General features: G+C 37.8%; 2 protein-coding genes across 3 annotated transcripts; both read right to left on the bottom strand.

Moving 5' to 3' along the window:
* Positions 1–15,931: 15,931 nt before the first annotated feature.
* Positions 15,932–18,486, bottom strand: LOC147630012 (uncharacterized). 2 transcript variants are annotated; one of them, XR_015267719.1, is made up of 3 exons: positions 17,574–18,486; positions 17,082–17,149; positions 15,932–16,766 (listed from the first exon to the last, which is right to left on the bottom strand). XR_015267719.1 is itself a non-coding variant. In XM_086810905.1 (2 exons), the coding sequence occupies exons 1-2, from the start codon at positions 18,062–18,064 to the stop codon at positions 17,140–17,142; spliced, it is 501 nt and encodes a 166-aa protein (XP_086667031.1). In that variant the 5' UTR covers positions 18,065–18,486; the 3' UTR covers positions 16,789–17,139. The 2 variants fall into 2 exon arrangements, 1 of the variants encoding a protein (XP_086667031.1); XM_086810905.1 differs by lacking the exon at positions 15,932–16,766 and having other exon boundaries at positions 16,789–17,149.
* Positions 18,487–18,578: 92 nt separating this feature from the next.
* LOC147630011 (uncharacterized) lies at positions 18,579–22,657 on the bottom strand. Its single transcript, XM_086811016.1, has 2 exons — positions 22,650–22,657; positions 18,579–19,542 (listed from the first exon to the last, which is right to left on the bottom strand). The coding sequence occupies exons 1-2, from the start codon at positions 22,655–22,657 to the stop codon at positions 18,579–18,581; spliced, it is 972 nt and encodes a 323-aa protein (XP_086667142.1).
* Between the last annotated feature and the right edge of the window lie 162 nt (positions 22,658–22,819).

Here is a 22,819-nt window from a genome sequence, read left to right as displayed (position 1 = left end):
ATAAAAGAGAAATTTTCATGACATTTGGAATTCAATCATTTAAATGGGAAGAGTGGAATTCTTAGCATATTGGAATTAATGGATATTTAATTAAATTTAAAGAGAAATTTTAGATAAATTTATTTTATGCATGAAAAAAATTAAATGATAAAAGAGGAATTCCCATGACATTTGGAATTCAATCATTTAAATGAAAAAAAGTGAAACTCTTAGCATATTGGAATTAATGGATATTTAATTAAATTTAAAGAGATATTTTAGATAAATTTATTTTATGCATGAAAAATTTTAAGCGATAAAAAAGAAATTTCCATGACATTTGAAATTTAATCATTTAAATGGAAAAAGTGAAATTCTATTTTAGATAAATTTATTTTATGATAAAAAGAGGAATTCCCATGACATTTGGAATGCAATTAATTAAATGCAAAAATAGGAATTTCCATGATATTTGAGATCCAAGAAATTAAATGGAAAAAGATGAATTTTTAGTATAATTCATTTTATGAATATTTATCAAAAGTAAAATTTTGAGCATTATTGAGAAATATGGGTAGAATTGATTTTTATAAATCCCATGAATTATTTTATTCAAAAGAAGAATATTGAACATATTTCACTTGAGAAATTTGAGAAAGAATATGAAAATAGCCGTCTCGAGAAAAAGAACCTTTACCTAGGCCAAGCAATTGGCAAAAATTTAGAAAAAGTCCCATCGTCGGGTATCAAAGTAGAAAAAGCTACTAAATGAGAATGAGATGTGAGGTTATGACATGAAATGTATGAGGATGAGATGTGAAGTAAATGGATGTGGATGTGAATGATGAGATGAGAATGAGATGTGAGGTTATGTGAAAGGATGAGATGTAAAGTAAATGTATGTGGATGAGATGTGAAGTAAATGGATGTGGATGTGAATGATAAGATGAGAATGAGATGTGAGGTTATGTGAAAGGATGAGATGTAAAGTAAATGGATGTGGATGTCTATGTGAAAGAATGTGATGTAAATGAATGTGAATATGAATAATGAGATGAGAATGAGATGTGAGGTTATGTGAAAGGATGTGAGGTTCTGTGAAAGGATGTGATGTGATGTGATGTAAATGGATGTGGATGTGGATGTGAAAGGATGTAATGTGATGTAAATAGATGTGGATGTGGATGTGGATGAGATGTGATGTGGTGTAAAGGGATGTGGATGTGAATTTGATGAGATGTGGATGAAATGTGATGTGAATATATATGGATGTGAATGTGAATGTATGGATGGATGTGGATAGACGTGCATGTGAATGACTGAATGGATGTGGATGAATGAGATTGGATGTGTATGGATGTGATAAGATATGGATGGATATGGATGTGATGTAATGTGGATGGAATGAATGAGATATGATGTGGATAGACGTGGATGTGATGTAATGTGGATAGAATGTATGTGATGGGATGGGAATGCAATGAATGTGATGGATGTGATGGATGTGAATAGATGCGATGTGATGGATCTGAATAGATGCAATGAGATGTGAATGGATATGATGTGGATAGACGTGGATGTGATGTAATGTGGATAAAATGTATGTGATGGGATGGGAATGCAATGAATGTGATGGATGTGAATAGATGCGATGAGATGTGAATGGATATAAATGTGACGTGATGTAAATAGATGTGAATAGATGCGATGAGATGTGAATGGATATGAATGTGACGTGATGTAAATAGATGTGAATGGATGTGACGTGATGTGATGTGATGTGATGTGATGTGATGTGGATGTGATGTGATGTGATGTGAATGGATGAGATGTGTGATGTGATGTGATGTGAATGGATGAGATGTGATGTGAATGGATGAGATGTGAGGTGAATGGATGTGATATAAATAGATGTGAATGGATGAGATGTGATGTGAATGAATGTGATGTGATGTGATGTAAATTGAGATAGATGTGAATGGATGAGATGTGATGAGGATGGATGTGATGTGATGTGATGTGATGTGAATCAAGATAGATATGAATGGATGTGATGTGATGTGATATAAATCAGGGTAAATGTGAATGGATGTGATGTGACGTGAATCGGGATAGATGTGAATGGATGTGATGTGATGTGATGTGAATCAGGGTAGATGTGAATGGATGAGATGTGATGTGAATGGATGTGATGTGATGTGATGTGATGTAAAGCAAGATAGATGTGAATAGATGAGATGTGATGAGAATGGATGTGATGTGATGTGATGTGAATCGGGATAGATGTGAATGGATGTGATGTGATGTGAATGGATGTGATGTGATGTGGTGATGTGGATCGGGGTAGATGTGAATGGATGAGATGAGATGTGAATGGATGTGATGTGATGTGATGTGGATATGGGTAGATGAGAATGGATGAGATGTGATGTGGATAGATGTGAAGATGAGATGTAATACAATGAGATTGGATGATGAAAATGGATGAAGGACAATGAGAATACATCTGATTGGATGTGGATTAAGTAAAGTGAATTGATTAAGAAGAATATGAATAACGAGAAATGATGTGGAACGATGTGAGAAGATGAGAGTTCATTTTAGAAACTATATGACCTATTTTCAAATGACTGTTTTATGTCAAGAATGCTAGGGAAGCATTTTGACCATCTTGTGAATGAGGTCGTGGAGACCTAAGTGATAAAGTTGCAACAATTGACGGAGAGTCAATGGAGGACGTCTCGTGTAGCAAGGTCGTGGCCGAGGTCTTGACCAGCCTCAGTTTGATTTAAATTGTGAGCTTCCGGTATGGTGGATGAGGGACCAACGAAGCAGCCTATGAGTGAAGCACTAGGTGACCTACGAAGGATCCTAGAGGGTGCTGACCATACGGTGCTTGGGCTCTAAGTCGCTGAAGATACCCACGCGGGCGTCGAGAAAGAAAATAGAACAAGGTGTTAGAGTTGTTTTCTGAACTCGGGCATGGATATGGTTGATTGACCTTGCTAGCCTTTAACAGATGAGTCTATGGCCCTTTTATATGGATCTCTTGGTTGATCTTGCTGATATTCAGCGGAGAGTCCATCTGGATTCTTATAAGTGAATATATTTCCGGGAACTATGAGCTAGGAACTATTGAAAAGGCCCCTGAGTGGACAGGTGGTGAGCGTTCTGGTTGCCAATGATGCCATAGGTACACCGATGAAGGAATGATTGGAAATTAGAATTCAACCGGATATTTTGGAGGATTATGATCAATGATACTATGGTTTCATGAAAAGATTGTTTTAAAGACAGTTAAATCTGTGAAAACGGCAATTTTATATTGGGTGTGTAAGTGGTGTGACTATCTTGAAGTTTGCATGAAGCGTCGGCTTAGGGAGCCTGGGAACTCTTTTTCCTAGTACCCGGGACAAAACATAACCAAATTCCTGAATGGATCCTATCACTATAGTGGTTGGGCGGTTGGCTAACCCATGGGACTGGATGGGTCCCTAAAATGAGACTCAATTCTGTTATGGTACGATAGATGAATTAAATCCCGAAGAGTCCTTGTTCTATGGAAAAGAATCAACATTTGTGCCTCTCAAGCGATGAGGAAAAAAGCGTTGGTCTCTATGATCCAAGTGCAAGTCTTTTCCTTGATCTGACCATGTGACTTATGGGTTCGGTCGGATTGGTTTGGTTAGTTAAGGCTCTTGACTACGTTAGAATAAAACTATTCTGGAGGAATCGCCCGTGCTTTCTGGGCGAGGGAAGTTTTTATGGGTTTGGTTTTGGAAGAACCAAGGGATTAGTCTCTTGTCCGAATATCCGTGGGCTCTGCCCCGAGTGAGAGGCTCTGCCCTATGCAAGAAGTACTACTTCCGCTGCTACTAGCACCCCCGAATTCGTTGTGCGGAAGGGGGCATGGATCTTTCAAATTACAACACAATCTGGAAAAACATCCCTCCACCCACCGAGTTACATAAAATCTAGGCATTACAATCATCGTGTGGTGATAAATTATCATATATTAGTAAGGTGAAATGTCCCCTCACTCACCTACACTAACATGAAATCTACAAGCTCAGGTTTGTAATCCCACAAGGAACCCTCGCCTTGCCTTATGGTGGGTTAACCATTATAGGTAGTTGCCCGGTCGCCCTGGGTGGAGGAATAGACTGAGTGAATGGGGAAGCTGGAGACTCGGAAGAGGGATCGCATGAGGAGTTGGCGAGAGACTGAGTAAACGGGAAGTTGGAGAGGAAGAGGGAGCACATGAGGAGTTGGCGAGAGAGTCTAGAGAGGGAGGTTTGAATAGGGGAGAAGGGGGAGGGGCTCGTATGTGTGTGTGTGAGAGAGTGAGAGGGCGAGAAGAAGTCAAGGGAAGGGGGGGGGGCCATTAGCTGCTTTCTATGAAGAGGAGACAAGGGAGGTGGGGGGAGGTCCAAGAGAGGGAGAGAGGGCGGTGCTGAAGGATACGAGGGAGGGAGGGCGGTGCTGAAGGATACAAAAGAGAGAGAGAGAGAGAGAGAGAGAGAGAGAATATCATGGGGATGTGGTTAGAAGGGTGCTAACCTCCTCCTCCCCTATATATGTACATATGTATGTATGTATGTATGTATGTATATAAAGGTGGGGAGGGGAGGCTCTCACGGAAGCCAAAAAATCAAGAATTTTACATGCTATAAGCTAATGGAGTAGTATCTTTTTTCCATGGGATAGCATGAAACTACGAAGGGTTGATCGAGCCACACTCTAGATCCCATAGAGAAGGGTAGATGTGATAGATGCAGCCAAAGATTAATTGAATCTGGATGGTAATAATCAAACTTCCTTGTTCTTTGCAAGCATGATAAGCAGGGGTAGGCAAATTCAAAAGAATCTCAGTAGTAAAAAACCTGAATAACCCAGCTCTGTCTAGAACATTGGCTCTAAATCCGGACATCCAAAAGCAGGTTTAAACTACCAACAGAATGCAAACAAGTTGCCTTAAAGTAGGATGAATTGATTGCCCGAACTCAAAGAGAAAGCATCATTTATAAAGAACATTGCAAAAGATTTTCATTACAACACAATGATGTTAAAAGATGAAGTTTCGACTTTCACGATAGAAAATCAAGAGCGAGAAAGAAAGAATGTTGAATTTCAAAAACAATAGATAAAAGATGCAGACACTATTGCTCTATTAAAAAAGAAAGTTGCATCATTAAGAGATCTAAATGCAGATCATTTGAAAAATTTGATGTGAGTATGAAGAAGAAATTTGGAATTGAAGAATAATGTAAATATGCCACATTTATTGCCAACATGGTATGGAAACCTTACGAGCTAGAGAATTGCCCATTCCACCAAATTGAAATGTAGTGAAAATGATAGTCACTCACTTCAGTAAATGAATTCCAACCTTTGACATGGCAACCATCTCTAAACGGTCCTTTAAGTTCATGGTGTGTACCTAGTAATACTGTCTCTCCTTCTTGCACTCACATCAGTAAAGTCATGGTGCCATTATTGATGTTCAATGTAGCAAACTGGATAATAGAGTGTACAGTGCAGAATTCAACAATATGGAAGTGCATTTTTTTTAAAAAAATATGGTGTTTAGTGTAACAATCTAGATAGTAGAGTGTACAATGCATAATTCGATATATGTTGCGGTTATTGACTATATGATAATTAGTGTAACAATCCAAATAGTAGAGTGTATAACAATGCATACTCAACAGTACGAAAGTCATGATTTTTTTTTAAATTATCTTCCCAAATAGATTCCTATTGACAAGTTTACCCTTTTTCTCATATAATAGATATAAATTTTAAGCACTCATTTGATAAATCTAGACTTAGATATGATCAAGATTCTAGTTTCAACCAAGAAATTACAAAATTTGGATTTATCATTTCTTATCCTAATATTCCTTGTCACATCGAGTGGGTTTGAATTTTGTGCGTGTTAGGGAAGGATTCTTACTAATATATTTACCCTCCTATTGTAATAGATATCAATTTTAAGCATTCATCCAATAAATTTGGACTTGGATATGATCAAGATTTCAGTTTCAGTCAAGAAATTATAAAATTTACATTTATCATAACTCATGCAAATATTCCTTATCCACATCAAGGGAATTTAATTTTTGTCTATGGGGCAGACTATTTTTATTTAATTTACCTAGAATAATTCTTTTTAACCTTTAAGAATTGTTTCTTATTATTATTTTTATTATTTTGTTTCTCTTTCTAATCCCAATGTGTAGGGAGGTGTATATGTAAACATATACACATGGGAAAAACTCTACTTAATTTTGGCACATGACAACTCAACTATTAATATTATATTTTACTTTCTCAATTTCTTAGGCTTTTAAATTTCTCATTAAAAATATGATCGTATTAAATTATCGTATTCTCTTACTAGAAATATACATAAAGATTTATTTCTTAGTTACACTAGGATAAGGGAAAAGGGATCTTACATTCCCCCCACTTTCATAAAAATGGGGATCATAATTCCTTCCTCAACTATTTCTCTTTCTCCCAAGTAGCATTCTTAGTCAAGAAAAAACTTCCATTTGATTAGTCTATGTTCTTTTAAGATTCTGTCGTGAGTTTCTCTATCATCTAAAACTCCTTATGGTTCTAATTCGACTTTCAGTGGGAAAAACAACCTGCTCATCATCCAATATATGAAAGACATTGTGGATCTTTAAGTATAGAGGGAGTAAAATCTCATAAGCTTGACCTCCAACTCTCCTCGTAATCATGTATGGCCCACAATATATGGGTGATAGCTTCTTGTGTAGCTTTTCCAAGGAGGGATAACTTCTCTTGGATCGCACATGAAGAAAGAGCATATCATCAAGCTCTTTGGTAGTTCGCTTCAGATCGACATACTGCTACAGTCTATCTTGAGCAACTTTGATGTCCTTCTTTATAGTCTGCACTTGATAATCTTTGACATTGCCACTCCGATTAGTGAATCGGACCAATGTAATGGTGTTACCTTATGCTTCAACAATGAGATGCATTATAAGAAAATTCTACGAGATGTAGATATTTCATCCATCTTTTACGTTCTCCCTCCCCACAAAATGCTTAAAGAATATCTTGGATAACCTGCTTCACCCTCTATGTCTAGCCATTGCTATTTAGATGATAGGTAGTACTAAGATCTAGAGAGGTTCCCATAGCTTCAAAGAAAGCGAGGATGTGCATTTAGCATCTAGATCACTAACTATCTTTATAGGAAATCCGTGGAGTCTAAATAGTCTTTTTCATTGGGATTAGATAAGTGATCTTCAAGCGATCTACTACAACCAAGATGGAATCATATCCGTGAATCCATGCTTATGTGCTTCCATTTCATTTTTGGAATGTCTAAAGGATGCAACTTTCCTAGGATCTTTATTCTTTCAGCTTTGATCTTTTTGCAAATTAAGCATTGACAAACATGCTGTAGTACATCCTTCTTAAGTCCAAGATAAAAGAAAATCTTCTTTATAGCCATGAAAGTCCTGATTATAGGGCTATCATGAGATTTATTTAGAATCCTTTTCTTAAGATCTCTATCTTTAGGAGCACAAAGCTGATTATTTATGTATAAGTATCAATCCTCTAACCTGAACAAGCTGATCCTTAAGATCTCTATCTTCAGGAACATTCTTGGAGTAAACTAGAATATCATCAAAGATAACTTAAATTAAATCATCCAGATAATCTCTAAATATTTCTTGCATTAATCAATTAAAGGTAGGACTAGGGGCATTTGTTAATTCAAATGTCATTATCGTGAACTCATAATGTATTAGGTATTAAAAGTCATCTTATGAATATCTTGCTCCTTAATCATGCTCTGATAATACCCCAATTTTAACTCAAAATCTTTGTAAATATATGGGCTTCATGTAATCAATCTAACAACTCATCTATTATTGGGATATGATATATATTCTTAATGGTGAGATGATTTAACCACCTCAATAATTAATGCACAATTTAAGAGTCCCATCCTTCTTCTTTTGGAAAAAAACATGGGTATACACAAAGCCCTGCTTTAAAAGTTACCTCAATTGTTTCTTGAGTTTAGTTGCTCCTAGAACGGCCATCTTATAAGCTCTTTTCACACTTGGCTAAGCTTCACGTATCAACTCAATCTGATGATCATGAGTTGGGGGAATTTCATTCAAACCTCCTAGTAATCTACTATAATTCTATTAGAAGTTGGGAAGTGGGTTGGAACTTACCTCCACCGATTTCTCCAATTATTCTTCCTCCTAGTAATCTACTATAATTGTATTAGAAGTTGGGAAGTGGGTTGGAACTTACCTCCACAGATTTCTCCAGTTCTTCTGAGGTAGAGGTCCTTGATTACTCTGAAGGGCCTCTACTAGTTATGGGATCCTAGAATAGAAAGGGTCAAAAAGGTAACAATAATAGGTGAATTTGTGTAATCATTCATCAAGATGAGTACTTTGACATTGGAGGGTACAACACAAGAAGCAAGATGGCTCTTGCTAGGCTCAAGATTAATAGTGTTGTTGCTCAAAACAAATGGATGAATCACATTGAATCTAACTTTCCAAATCAAGACTGACTTAGATGGAAATATGGCAATGCTCAAAATCGAACATGTTCAGTTTGACAGCAGCCCAATGGTTGAGGGCTCCAATCGAGCAATGTTTGATTTCAAGACATCCCAATGCTTGAGGGTTCAAGTAAGACAATGCTTAATTTGAGGACTTCTTAATTAATGCTTCCTTGGATTCGAACATTGCTTGATTTCAATTCATCCCACTCCTTGAGGGCTTAAATCAAATGATGTTTGGTTTAAAGACATCTCAATGCTTGATGGCTCATTCAAACAAAGTTGTATTTAAGGAAACCCCAATGGCTTTCCACTACTTGTTGAGGGCTCAATTCATCCCACTCCTTGAGGGCTTAAATCAAATGATGTTTGGTTTAAAGACATCTCAATGCTTGATGGCTCATTCAAACAAAGTTGTATTTAAGGAAACCCCAATGGCTTTCCACTACTTGTTGAGGGCTCAAATCAAACAATGTTTGATTTAAGGACTTAATCACACAATGTTTGCTTTAAGGATAATAAAAATCGAGCATTGCACTAGTTAGAGTCCTAGTTAAGGACATGAGCATGGATAAGTTGGCAAAAAATTTGCTCAATTGACCTAGCTAGTTCCTCAAGCATGACACCCTCATTTATTTCCACCATGGAGATATCTGGTTTAGTGTGTAACTTGCCGATTTGGGTGAAATTCAGAAGCACCTTTGATTAAGCAATGAAGAGTCCACTTGAGCATGCTATCGCTCAGCGGGAGAGAGACATTGTTTTAATTGTGCTAAAACTAGAACCACCTTTTCTCTCAGGGAAGGTAAAGTGCCATTAGAACTTGTTACTATTGTGTGGGATACACCAATCAACTCTAATGAACATGCATTTGAAGAGTAATTCTTATAAAACCATGAGACAACTGTTGATATTATTAAGTGAATTTATTGTGTAAACCTTTATTTCATCATAAACTTAAATAAGGATAAACTTATAAAGAGGAAGGACAATGATCAGAGTGAGTCTTAAATGTATGTGATACCTACTGTGATGATTAAAGCTAGAAGCTCAAACAATCCTCCTGGTATATCTCAAAAGAGACAACACCTATTAGTACACAAAAGTAGGAAGTTTAGTAACTCCCTCTGTTTTATAGGAAAGATCCAAAGAGATGACTCATCTCTACATGGCTCAGTTTGCAAGGCTCAATTAGTATTCATTAATGTTTCCATGTAAAGATGGATCATCTCTACATGTCTTGAATGGAAAGAAGCATCATACACCAAATGTTCCCCCATTTCTAGATCACATATGCATTTCAAAGATTCCATAACAAATAGATCTTGTTTTATTTTTGTTATTATAGCAAAGATTTATGGTTATATGATTTATGGTTATATTAATAATAAGTGGTGCTTTGATTCTAGTCTTCCGTTTAGTTCCACCACAAATATAAATGATTTAAATGGAGACACTAGATGAAATAGAGTTCATAAGCAAAGAAGTAGAGTTTGGTTTTTATATTATAACTAAATTGACTGGGTTCTACCCATTTAGGGATGAAGATATTTCTATTGATGTGAGAAGTGGGTCTATACAGTAAAGCATAATTCACATGGTTTTGTTAGACATAGGTGAAAGGCACTATTGGATGGATATACACATATATATCGCATTAACTATGAGGAGACACACAACCTAGCTAACTACTAGGCAAGGTTGTTTGCAAAGGGATATGCACATGCATATGGCATTGACTATGAGGAGACATCCAACCCAGTTTACAAAGTGAAGCATAATGTAGATGGATCTATTAGCAAGGCTCTGTTAGCAAGTGCAAAAGGAAAGCTTGGTTACTAAGGGATATGCAGACATATGACATGGACATGAGAAGACATTCAATGTGATTGCTAGGATTAAAATTGTGAGAGCAGTCATTGCTGTGGTTGTAGCTAAGGGATGGTATTTATATATCTTTACATTATATGGATATAATGCATTTTTACATGGTTACTTACAAGAGGAAGTTTACATGGTGAATCCACTAGGATATAAGGATCATGGTTGCGCAATGCCTTATATAGCTTGAAGTAGCACCAAGAGCATGGTCAAACAAGACAAGGGAGTATCTTGTCACTTTTGGATTTTAAATATCTTTCTCACTTTTTATGTGAAAGTTTAACAAGGGGAACTGTGCTAGTGATCATCTACGTTGATGGCATGCCATAGGGGAAAGTGTGATGATGATGACATTAATGAGGTGAAGAGAATGGTCGGATATGATATGGGAATATCTTGTCACTTTTGGATTTTAAAAATCTTTCCCACTTTTTATTTGAGAAATACTGACAAGGGGGATTGTGCTAGTGATCATCTATATTGATGTCTTGCCATAGGTAATAGTGATGATGACGATAACATTCATGAGGTGAAAATGCTTCTTCAGAAGAAGTTTGAAATGAAAGATTTAGGTGACAAGGGGGATTGTGCTAGTGATCATCTATATTGATGTCTTGCCATAGGTAATAGTGATGATAACATTCATGAGGTGAAAATGCTTCTTCAGAAGAAGTTTGAAATGAAAGATTTAGGTGAGCTATCATACTTCCTAGGTATACAGGTGATTAGATCATGTGAGGGGATTTAGATTATCACCAGACCAGATTTGAGCTATGTGGTTAGATTGGTGAGTCAATCTATGTAGGCCTCACCACATTTAAATGAAGCTAGGAGGATATTCATGTAAATAAACGTGATGGTACATTATGGGCTTCTCTATGAGGTTGGGATATAGGTATTAGGGTACATGGGTAGATAGATGTAGATTGGGCTAGTAATGTCTGAGAAAGGAGATCTACTAGCAGCTTTATGTTCTCTTTGGGAGTGCTATTGTTAGCTAGTATCAGGAAGAAGCCAACGAGATTGCTTTGTTTAGTACATAGGCTGAGTAAACATTGAGTACATAGGCTGAGTAAAGGTTGAGTACAAGGGTGTTGCTAGCGACATATGAGGCTGAGTACACGGGTGCTGCTAAAAACATGTGAGGCTGAGTACAAGGGTGCTGCTAAAAACATGTGAGGTTGAGTACAAGGGTGCTGCTAGTGACATGTGAGGCAAGTGCAAGGGTGCTACTAGTGATATGTATAGCAACATTTGAGGTAGGTTACTACTTACAATAAATATAGAGGCTAAGTACAGAGATGTTAGTAATGACGTGAGGCTGAGTACAAGGGTGCTGCCTCTAGTGACATGTGAGGCGAGTATAAGGGTGCTGCTAGCAACATCTGAGGTGGTAGGTTACTACTTAACAGACATGGGTGAGCCCATGGATAGGGTAGCTATCATTTTATTATGACAACATGAACAACATACATGGTAGTGTATCATGCTACTAGGATGAAGCATATTGAGGTTCATTATCATTTTATGAGGGAGAAGGTTGTAGGAGGTAATGTGGATTTGGTATATAAGAACATAGAGGATTAGGTAGCTGAGATCTTCGTAAAGGCATGAGTATAGAGAAACTTTGTAAAGAATCTTACTTGGAGTGCAAAGTATGGAGTTGAGCTTAAGGGGAGTGTTGAGATATCAAGCTCAACTATTGCGGATATGGATTAGGCACCTAGATAATTGCTCCACCTTGTGGATAATATCAAGCTCACCTAGTTGAGATATCAAGCTCAACTAGTGCAGATATGGATGATACACTTATGCCATTAGCATGGTTAGTAAGATCATGGTTGGTATGCCACCAATGTCTTATAGGCTATGTGACACTTTGGTTTACTATAGTTATGGCATAGTTATTAGCGCTAGCTCATATAGCCGAGTTCACACTATGGACTTTGTATGTTTTAGTAGTTGAGTACTTTCCCTAATAGTATGTAGAGTACTTTCTTTTATAGTATATACTCTTACCTTTATGTTATGATTATAGAGAAGGAATAAGGTAGTGAAAAATTTAGTCATACATCTCTCTCTTATGTGCTTGTCTATTTTGTGTGTGAAGAAGAAAGCTTGCAATGCGCTCAAGCGCAAATAGTTGGGTTCACACTATGAACCCTGTACGTTTTAGAAGTAGAGTATTTTCTCTTATAATATATAGTATGTACTCTTATCGTTATGTTATGATTATAGATAATTGAAGACAATAGTGAAAAATTCAACCATCCATCTCTCTCTCTCTCTCTCTCTCTCTCTCTCTCTCTCTCTCTCTCTCTCTCTCTCTCTCTCTCGTGTGCTTATCTATTCATGTGTGTGTGTGCAATAATAGAGCTTGCAAGGAGCTCAAGCTCACCCACTCCCCTGCATTCTTCTCATAGCACTAGTTAAGGCAATGGCATGATATGACACATGTAGGTTCTCCGTTTGTAAAAAAAATATTATCTTTCAAATTGCTTATTACGTGGCAAGTTGTAGTGTGAGAAGCCATCCAAGAAGTTATAAGTTTAGTGACTCTCTTCCAACACGTGGTCCGTGTGGTCCGTGTATGGTAAGGAGATAGTGATCGTGGACTAGACCAAAGTGAGACAAGATCCATCATTATATAAAAAGGGAGATGCTAAAAAGTCAAAACACTAATATACATGATGATTGGTTGCCAACTCTATGACATATTCGAGATGATTGTAAAATGATGAAAACATTATTTGTGAGAGGTATTAGACAAAATTGACAATAACTTGTCCAATCTATTATCTGTTGAGAAAACGTGGTGCTCATGCTAGATCAAGTGTGTGGAGGAAAAGAACTCACAAAATACCAGAACAATATCTTGCTTATTAAGTTGTTTATATATACAACTAGGCCTTGCTCAATACAAAATGCCTCCTAACTCCACCTTTAAATAGATGAGCTAGTGGACCTTAAGTCTCTTCACACTCACACCCTTCTCTTCCCCTTCTACATAACCTTAGTCTCTTAATACCCCCCCTCAATACCAACTATGAAAGAATGGAATAGGTGGTATTGGACATAGGATGCCTTTATAACATTAGGCGTACAAGGTTTGGAATATAGGTGTGATTACATTGAGAATTAAAACAGTTTCTCAGCGGAGTTAGAGGCTGAAACAAAGTTAGCCTCTGACTCTTTGTTAGGACATTTAGAAGTGATATGTCCCGTTTGTTTACACTTGTTACATTTCATTTTGTTGGGATATTTGATCCAACAATTATTTGCCAAGTGACCCACCTTTTTGTAATGGACACATCTTACTTTGACCACTTGATGTGACAAAGCTTGTTCGATAGTCGATGAAGTGGTTGCATTTGAAGATTCAGCTCCTCCCTTTGGCCTCTTTTCTTCATCAAGACAAGATTGAATAACTCCTTCGAGGGTGGGATTAGGTATGTTCTTCAGGGTGGTGACTAAGGTGGGGTACACCTTCTTGACTGCTTTTAGCAAAACAGCCACACTGCATCATCTTCATCCATTCTTGGATTCACTGATGCAAGTTGAGCCATAAGGCCCTTCAAGTGAGAGATGAAGGCTCCAATGCCATCTCCCTCTTTGAGTTCCAAGCTGAAAAATTAAATTTTAAGTGAGATCTTGGAATTCTTACCACGAGCTCCATAGAGCTTATCAAGCTCATCCCATTTCTCCTTTGCAGTCGGAAGCTGGTCCACATGGTGAATGAGAGCCTCATCAAGATGAAGCATGATGATGGCTTGTGCCTTCTCATCATCTTCAATATCTTCAGCCTTTGTTTGATCAATGACCTTAGTGCCGGAGATGAATGGCCAAAAGCCTTTGGACATCATCTTGTACTTGATAAGGACTTGCCAAGTGTGGAGGCCCTCTCCCGAGAACTTCTTGATTTGAGTGTTGTCCTTTGACATTAGGTATTGAAAGAGGTTATGTGAGAGTAATGGGCTGATTTATGATAAATGTTTATGTTTGTCTATATGCATGCATTCATGTATATATGTATTGTGTGTGTGTGTGTGTGTGTAAATGTTTATGTATGTCTATATGCATGCATTCATGTATATATGTATTGTATGTTTGTATGTTTATATGTATGTATGTATACATGTGTGTGTGTGTGTGTGTGTGTGTGTGTGTGTGTGTGTGTGTGTGGAATAGAGACAGTGGCAAGAACAATTAGGTATTATTAGTTTTGTTTTTTGTAAAAGTGTGTATATTTTGGCTTGCTAAAAGAGTCATATTGCACATTTTTTAACCTTTGTCTCTTTCTGATAATAAAGTTATGTGTTACTTGGTTTTCTTGCCTTTCTCTTTTCTTTTAAAAAAAATTTGTACGATGGTGTATAAACTAACTCTCCTTTTTAAATAAGCATATGTTCGTCTTCTATAACAATTAAATATGAGTAGATTGGTGGATTTTTCCCGATCTAGCTTTGAAAAAATTATGGAATACAGATGTCATATTGCGACTCTATTTGTGTCTTATTATGATTCAAAATTGAATAAATTTAGTATTTTAGTGTGTGTAATGTTCATGTGTTTGTACGAAAGTGAAATTGTGAGATGTGTAGTAGGACACTCTAAATAGTTCCCATAACTTTTAAAACTTGATCGGTTTGCATCATTTGGATAGACTTCACAGCATGTTTTCCATTATAGTATACCTTTTAAGCTTATTGAGGGTTCCATCTAAGCTTGCCTTCTAGGTCTTGTGTGAACCCTATATGAACACACTTTAATATATATTCATGTGAACCAACTTTCAAAATTAGAACCTCTATCGGTAACTAACTTTAAAAATGAAAAGCTCTAATGTTAACTTCTAATGTCAATAGACTTTAAAAATTAGAATCTCTAGTATTAACCTAATGTAACACAAACTTTTTACATGTGTATTGAATTAGCCTTGGTCTTCATACAAGCATATAAAGATGCAAAGATACATGGCCACAAAGGTGGTAGGTTTAACAATTAGTGAATTTTTTGTTGGTCATGAACAAGCTTGAGCAATAAATGAAGATTGATTCATGAGTTTGATTGTAATGTGTGGTGATGGTATTTATTGTCGTAGAGCAATGCGTGTCAACATGGTCTTGTCCCACCCATGCAAGTCATCAAATAGGGTAGTTTTACTAATATAGTGTCAAGGTCATCATTGATCATCAGTTAATATGAGGCTGTGCAGACTCATAAAGAAGAGGATCATAGTCTTGAAATATATTAGGAAATCTTTGAGTTCCCTAAGATGTATTGTGTCATTGTTTCTCATATGTAAGAAGTCGATGCCCCACAAGACTCATTCATATGTATCTGTTAGACATATTACTAGAGATTGTAGAATTGTTGTGAGTGCAAAACTCAAAAATTTCCTTACGAAAAAAGAGTATTGGGAGTTCACTACATGTGATGAAAAGGGGCCAAAGCTTCCCCAAGAAAATCCCATGTATTGGCTCTCAATCAGTGTGTCAACTCTATAATTGTCATATACATGATGTAGCAATACTTGAAGATGTGCGGGATGTTGTGTCGAGCACTACTAGTGGATATAGATTTGGTGCAGTAGTATTGTTTTTGGCTATGCTTCCTTCCACCGGAGTGTGAGCAAGTATCATGATCTATTTGCAATGATTTGTTAATGGATGGCATACGGATAGCGTAGTTTTTTCATACCATGGAGTTAGTGCAAGCAAGTATTGTGATCTATCTGTGCCGATTCATTAGCAGATGGTCTGGATAGTGGAGTTTTGTCAAACCATTCTTTGGGATGTTCCTCCAAAAGGATACCAAGCGGACTGCAGTGTTTCTTCATAGACAGGTGGACTGTTGGATAGGGAAAAAATTGGTCATCCCCACATCTCTTTGTAGGTTTTTGTGCTGATACTGCAACGTGGGCGGGATGTGAGCCTTCACACTGGATGCAAAGTGGTCTTGCAATGTTTGGGGTCTTGGGTGCCTTGGATGAGCTTTGCTTGGACGTTGGGTGCCTTGGATGAGATTTTCTTGGATAGGCACTTGAAATAACCATCAGATTGTGACACACCTCTGTGTTCAGGTAGCCCTACAAGGCAGCCACAACACAAGATGGGCGTAGGCGGCGTCAGAGTAGCAATTCTAGCTAGTACATGTGCCACATGGCAAGTGGTTAAGAGACCTGCAATCATGGGCCTATCCTCAGTAGAGGTGGCCAACCAACACACATGGGATGGCAGCCAATCTGCAGAAGAAGCATTCTTTGAAGATTGGTAGACTATACCAAGTTTCAGGTTGTCTTTCTCTTGGCAGCCTTGCCCTCCAGTACATGGCGCTCCTTCATCACCACCACAATCTTCAGTGGGTTAATCAAACAGTTTATTGGAAAAATGAAGCAATAAAAAGTTATGAGAGGCTCAACTAGAACCACTTCATCAGTAGTCAAACCAATGGCTATGAATACACAGTTATCTTAACCTTCAAGAAGAACCCTGGTCAGCGACACATCACATGACCATGGCCATTGGATTATTCTATCCATCTTGAAGTTAATTATACCACGGGGTTTGGTAAGATAATATACAACTTCCAAATGGTCAAATCATTTCCATTAACAAGATCTACTGTGTGCCAGTTCTTGCTAAGAACTTACCATTGAGTTTCATCATATTGTTGTGCGATTAAGGAGAACCTTAAATCTGGTCAACAAATCAACTTAGCCTGCAAACAAAAAGGCAAATTATATCATGGTAGGCCTCCATAGCTGTAAGCCAGCCAGACCACAACCCAGCTTGAGACACTCCAGTGGCACTACCAATTCGGTCACCCTCGTACTAAAGCCCTTAAAACAGATGCAGCAACACCACATGGTTGATGGACTCCTCTTTCAATTGACTCCAATAGACACATGTGAAGATTGCATGCTAGGGAAGTTTACTCGAAAGAGTTTTCCACACTCAAGCTCTAAAACACACCAACCAGATCACAATACGCTGACTCAGGCAACCATGGTGCATGAATCCTTATCCTATTCAGCTGGCACGTATGAAGGTGCTCCCTCTACTAGTGCCTACCATGAAGATGCAAATAATGTTCCCTCACCCAGTGCCTACCATGAAGATGCAAACAATGTTCCCTCACCCACCTGAGCTGGACACATGGAACCCCCTTCCTCATCAAGTTTACCAACCATAGCTGCTTGCGATCGTGCCCCCTCAATGACTTCTTCACATGAGGACCCACAGTCACATTCTCCTGCCTCCCCATGCCATGCTGCCAGGTATCGCAACAACTATGACAAACTTGGTGAAGCACATGTTGCTGAGATGCTTGAGACCCCACAATCTTCCCTTGAAAACGACCTCGACCCTGGTGATGCTCTGACTGCACTTGAGACAGAGTTATGGAAGACCGCCATGGATGATGAGTATCACTTGCTGCAGCAAAACAGGACTTGGACATTAGTGGACCGGCCACCAAACCATCGGCTTGTGACTTGCAAAAAACAGCTCCTTCGACACAAATAAAATCCAGATGGCTCTGTTGCTCGTTCCAAAGGGTGCCTCGTTGTCGTGGATTCACACAAGTCCAGGGTATCAATTCTACCAAGACCTTTTGCCCTGTTGATCTGAGCATGACTCACTCCTTATACGGCCTCAAGCAGTCTCCCCGTCTTTTCGTACCTTAAGTTTAATACCTTGCTGTTGCTGCAAGAGATGCAAAAGTCACTCACGTAATAAAGCCTATTAGCTGGTTTGAAGAAGTACAACACAAATACCGCTTAATGAATCAACATATCAAATGTCACCACCTTGTATGGCCACAAATTCCTCTACTACCTGTGTGACAGCCTAGTTCTCAGATTGAGTTAAAGCTAGTTCTGCTAATTTCTACAATAGCATAGAATTATATGCCCAAATATAGCTGCCAACCGATGTGAACCTGCAGAAGTGCATTGCGAAGGTTATGATAGGCCCAAATGAAAGAAAGAACTAGGAATTTTCAATACCAAAATAATACTTCTTGACAATGAACAGAAGATGACACAGTTAATCAAAAGTATAATTGATCCTTTCTCAATTTCTCCATATTTACAATCGGAGTGCCAATTAAGGTGAGCCAGAGTTTAGATTACTAATCTTTTCTTTGCCTAGCAGCATGCAGTAGCCTTGGGGCCCCTGTGCTTGTTGAAGAGGGTGGTCTTCTTGGAGGAAGGCGGCTTGAAGAGGGTGGAGGAAGGCAGCTCATGCGAGCGGAGGACGTGGATGGTGTGCTGCCTTTTGGCAGTCTCCTCTCGCTCATAGCTCAGCTTCAACCTGCGCTTGGCAGACTCCAGCTTCTCCTCGTAGCTGCTGCTGCTGCTGCTGTATGATGAAGTTGTTGTTGATTTCTTACCCTCTGATTCCACTGTTGATGGGGGAGCCGATGCTGCCTTTGTGACTTCTTGCAGCTGCATGTGGGTGCCCTCCTCAAAGCCTGCAGTACGCTGTGCGAGAGCATAATCATGGTCGATAAGCCTTTTCCAAGCCTTCACCATCCGCTTGGCGAGGGCTGCCACGCACTGCGAGGGGTGCTTGCGCAGGCCGTTCACCACCTTCCCGACCTGTGTTGCTTTGAGGAGGTCCAAGGTCATGTGCAACCCCTCCAACTCTTGCAGCGCCTCCAGAGTCTTCAGGGGGCCTTCTGACTCAAATTTGACGAGTTTTGCTTTGATGGCCAGCACGCTTTCATCCAGTAGGGGCTCCACCACTGTAGAGGTCATGGTGGTGCTCTGCGCAGGAAGCTGGGGAGGAGAAGATGGTGCTGGCATCTTCTCAGGCGCGTAGAGCATCTGCGCCAGGCGGTCTCTCCTTGCGGCCAAGCCTTGCGGGTCCTTCTGGTAGGCCACGGCGATGGCTCTCTCGCAGGCGGCCCACACATCCTCCTCTGGTCCGTTTCCAAGCATCATGGCCTCCACGACGAGCTGCACGCTTTGCTTTTGCTTCGCTTTGTAGGCTTGCCTTTCTTCTTGCCCTGCCTTTCTTCTCTTCTTCTTCTTCTGCGTCTGCTTTGCTTTGAAGCTGCTGGCTGTGCTTCGAGCGCGGCTCTTAAATACCTCTTCGCCACGCGGCTTTCTAGATACAACGTTAACCGCGGGTACTTTTTCTTTTTTCTTTTTTCTTTTTTTTTCTTTTTGGGTCCTTGCGCATTTATATATATATATATATATATATAAGCCTTTCTTCAAGTAGAGCCTTGATTACACCTCTGTGTTATTTTTAAGGTTATGATGAATACACACACACACACACAAGCTGTGGTGAGGTTGGTTCGAGGGACGAGAACGAGGTCCCATGTTCAATCTCTGCTCATCACCACACAACATCCCCAAGTCCTTTCCCCATATATGAATCCTTATTTGAGTACCATCTCCTCACAAAGAAATAAAAAGGGTTATGATGAAAGAAGTATAAGCTCTTGATGTGAGAGACAGGCTTTGGCTTTGAAAGGCATGCTTTGTATAAGACCCGGGTCTGACCCACTCTCAGACAAACCTTCGGCGGGAGTGAATGGTCTAAATCGTTGCTCACATATGTTAGTGCCTATGACACATGCACATGCACATAGGACATGGGTCTGGCCCACTCTTAAAAGGGAAAATGTATGAATATAATTATTTTCCCATTTTCATCACATCATGTTATATAAACACAATTGTCATATAAACATCATGTTATTTTCATCACATCATGTTATATAAACACAATAGTTTTTCCCTTTTCATCACACCAAACTCTCTCTATCATCAAGCTTCATTTATGTCATAGTATGTATGCATGTATAATAACTATATAAACATATACATATTTATTATATAACACATATATATATACACATACATATATATATATATACATATATATGTATATATATGTAAATAAACTTATTATAAATATACTATAAAAAATATCTATTATATATTATATACATATTTATTATATAGATATATATTTTTAGTACATATTAAACACATAGTATTATATATATATATATATATATATATATATATATATATATAATAAACATATGTTATCATATTGAATTTCCTCTTTTTATATTATTTATATTTACCTACATAATAAATATATAAGTTTATATTTACTATACATTTATTATATTAAATATGTTTATTTATTTTATAGAAATCAAATACTTATTATATAAACATATATTTATTTAGATTATATTTATATGTATATATGTGTAATAATTTATTTATTTATTTATATATTTACATGTATATATATATACATACACACACACAAGCGTGTGTGTGTGTGTGTGTGTCTTTTATTATACTAAATATGTTTATTTATTTATATATGTGTATATGTATATGTGTGTGTGTGCGCGCGCATGTGCGTGCGTGTGTGTATGTATATATATTTATATTTATATAAATATTTATATATATATTTTTAATATATATGTGTGTGTGTGTGTATAATATAAATATGTATCTCTTTTTATAATAAATATTTAATTATTATAAAAAATAGGCATATTTAATAATAAAAACACACACGCACCCACACACGTGCACACAAATATATACTATAAATATATATGCATTTAAATAATAAATATAAAAAAGTATATCTATATATATGTATGTGTGTGTGTGTGTGTGTGTGTGTTTATTTATATATTCTCTCTCTCTCTCTCTCTCTCTCTCTCTCTCCGCTATAGATATATACACAATATACTCTTTATATAATATTATATATATATATATATATATATATATATATATATATATATATATATATATATATATATATATATATATATATATGTATATATGCATGTATGTATGTACATATGTATGTATGTATTTATATATTTATATATATTTGCACACACACACACACACACATATATATACATACACACACACATATACATACATACATACATACATCTATATCATATTATATTCACTACAACACCTCGAGAGCATAGCAGCATTTTTGGAAGGAAAATATCGGGGGTTTTCAAGATGCTCAGCATTGAGCTCTGCAGCACTTTTTCGCAACTGAGCAGCGTGTTTAGCAGCGAAAAATTGTTGCCTAGTAGTGTCTATAGCATCGAAGAAACGCTGCTATACTGTAAAAATATTCTGCTTTTTTGTCTCCGCGTAGTTTTATCTTTTGAATACAATAAACTTATACTCTGATTTTTTTTTCCCTTGTCTATCACTTCTACCTCTCCTACCCTATCCTCCTCAAGCTCAAGCAAGGTATGTCTACTGTTTTCGTTTATCTCCTATGCAAACAAGCTTTCCATGAAAGCTATCTTTTGAGTATTTCCTTTCTCTTTTCTCTCTTTTACGTTTTTCTTTTCTTCTTTTTCCCTTCTTCTTTTTCCCTAATTAAAAGCTCTCCATTAAAGCTTCATATGGTAAGAGATCTTGATTTTTCTTAAAACTTTTTTTTTCCTGACTTGGTTTAATTTTGTAAGTTTTCAACACATACAAGCCTCACAAGAGTTCTCTTTCTCTTGTATGTTTCTTCTTTCATGCTTTTACATGTTTATAGGGTTTATAAGTTTTAGGGCTTTTAAGATTAGGGTTTGTTATTAATACATTTTTTCCTTATTTTGGTTTGATTTTGTAGGTTTTCAACACATACAGGGTTTATTTATTTTCCCATGCTCCATGCTCTATGCATGCCGATAGCTACTACCTATGCATGCCAGTACCTTCCTATGCATGTCGGTACCTACCTATGGAAGCTGGTAGCAATCAACACACGGTGGTAGCACAACCAATGCATGTCAGTAGCAACCAATGCATGCCAGCAGCTTCCAACGCATGTCGGTAGCAACCTATGGAAGCCGATAGCAACCAATACATTCCGGTAGCTTCCTATGCATGCCGGTAGCTTCCTACGCATGCCGGTAGCAACCTATGCATGTCGGTAGCTTCTTACGCATGCCGATAGAAACCTATGCATGCCGATAGCAACCCATGGAAGCCAGTAGCAACCTATGCATGTCAGAAGCTTCCTATGCATGCCAGTAGAGCAACCTATGGAAGTCGATAGCAACCAATGCATGCCGATAGCTTCCTATGCATGCCGGTAGCAACCAATGCAAGCTAGTACCATGCCAGTAGCTTCCAATGCATGCCGGTATAGCAACCAACGCATGCCAGTAGCTTCCTACGTATGCCCGTAGATACCTGCGCATGCCGGTAGCAACCTATGTCAACCTACGCATGCCGGTAGCAACCTACGCATGCCAGTAGCTTCCTACGCATGCCGGTAGCAACCTATGGAAGCCGTTAGCAATCAATGCATGCCGATAGCAACCAACGCATGCCGATAGCTTCCTATGCATAAGAGTTTTAAG

The sequence above is a fragment of the Cibotium barometz genome, chromosome 17 (assembly GCF_041138505.1).
Source record: "Cibotium barometz isolate CiBa-2024 chromosome 17, ASM4113850v1, whole genome shotgun sequence".
NCBI lineage: Eukaryota > Viridiplantae > Streptophyta > Polypodiopsida > Cyatheales > Cibotiaceae > Cibotium > Cibotium barometz.
Note: the sequence above shows the minus strand (reverse complement) of the source record. Positions and strands in the feature narration are given on the sequence as shown.

Bases quoted from the DNA above. Each gene is read 5' to 3' on its own strand.
- LOC147630012 (XM_086810905.1), bottom strand. From the start codon at position 18,064: ATGCTCAGATCAACAGGGCAAAAGGTCTTGGTAGAATTGATACCCTGG.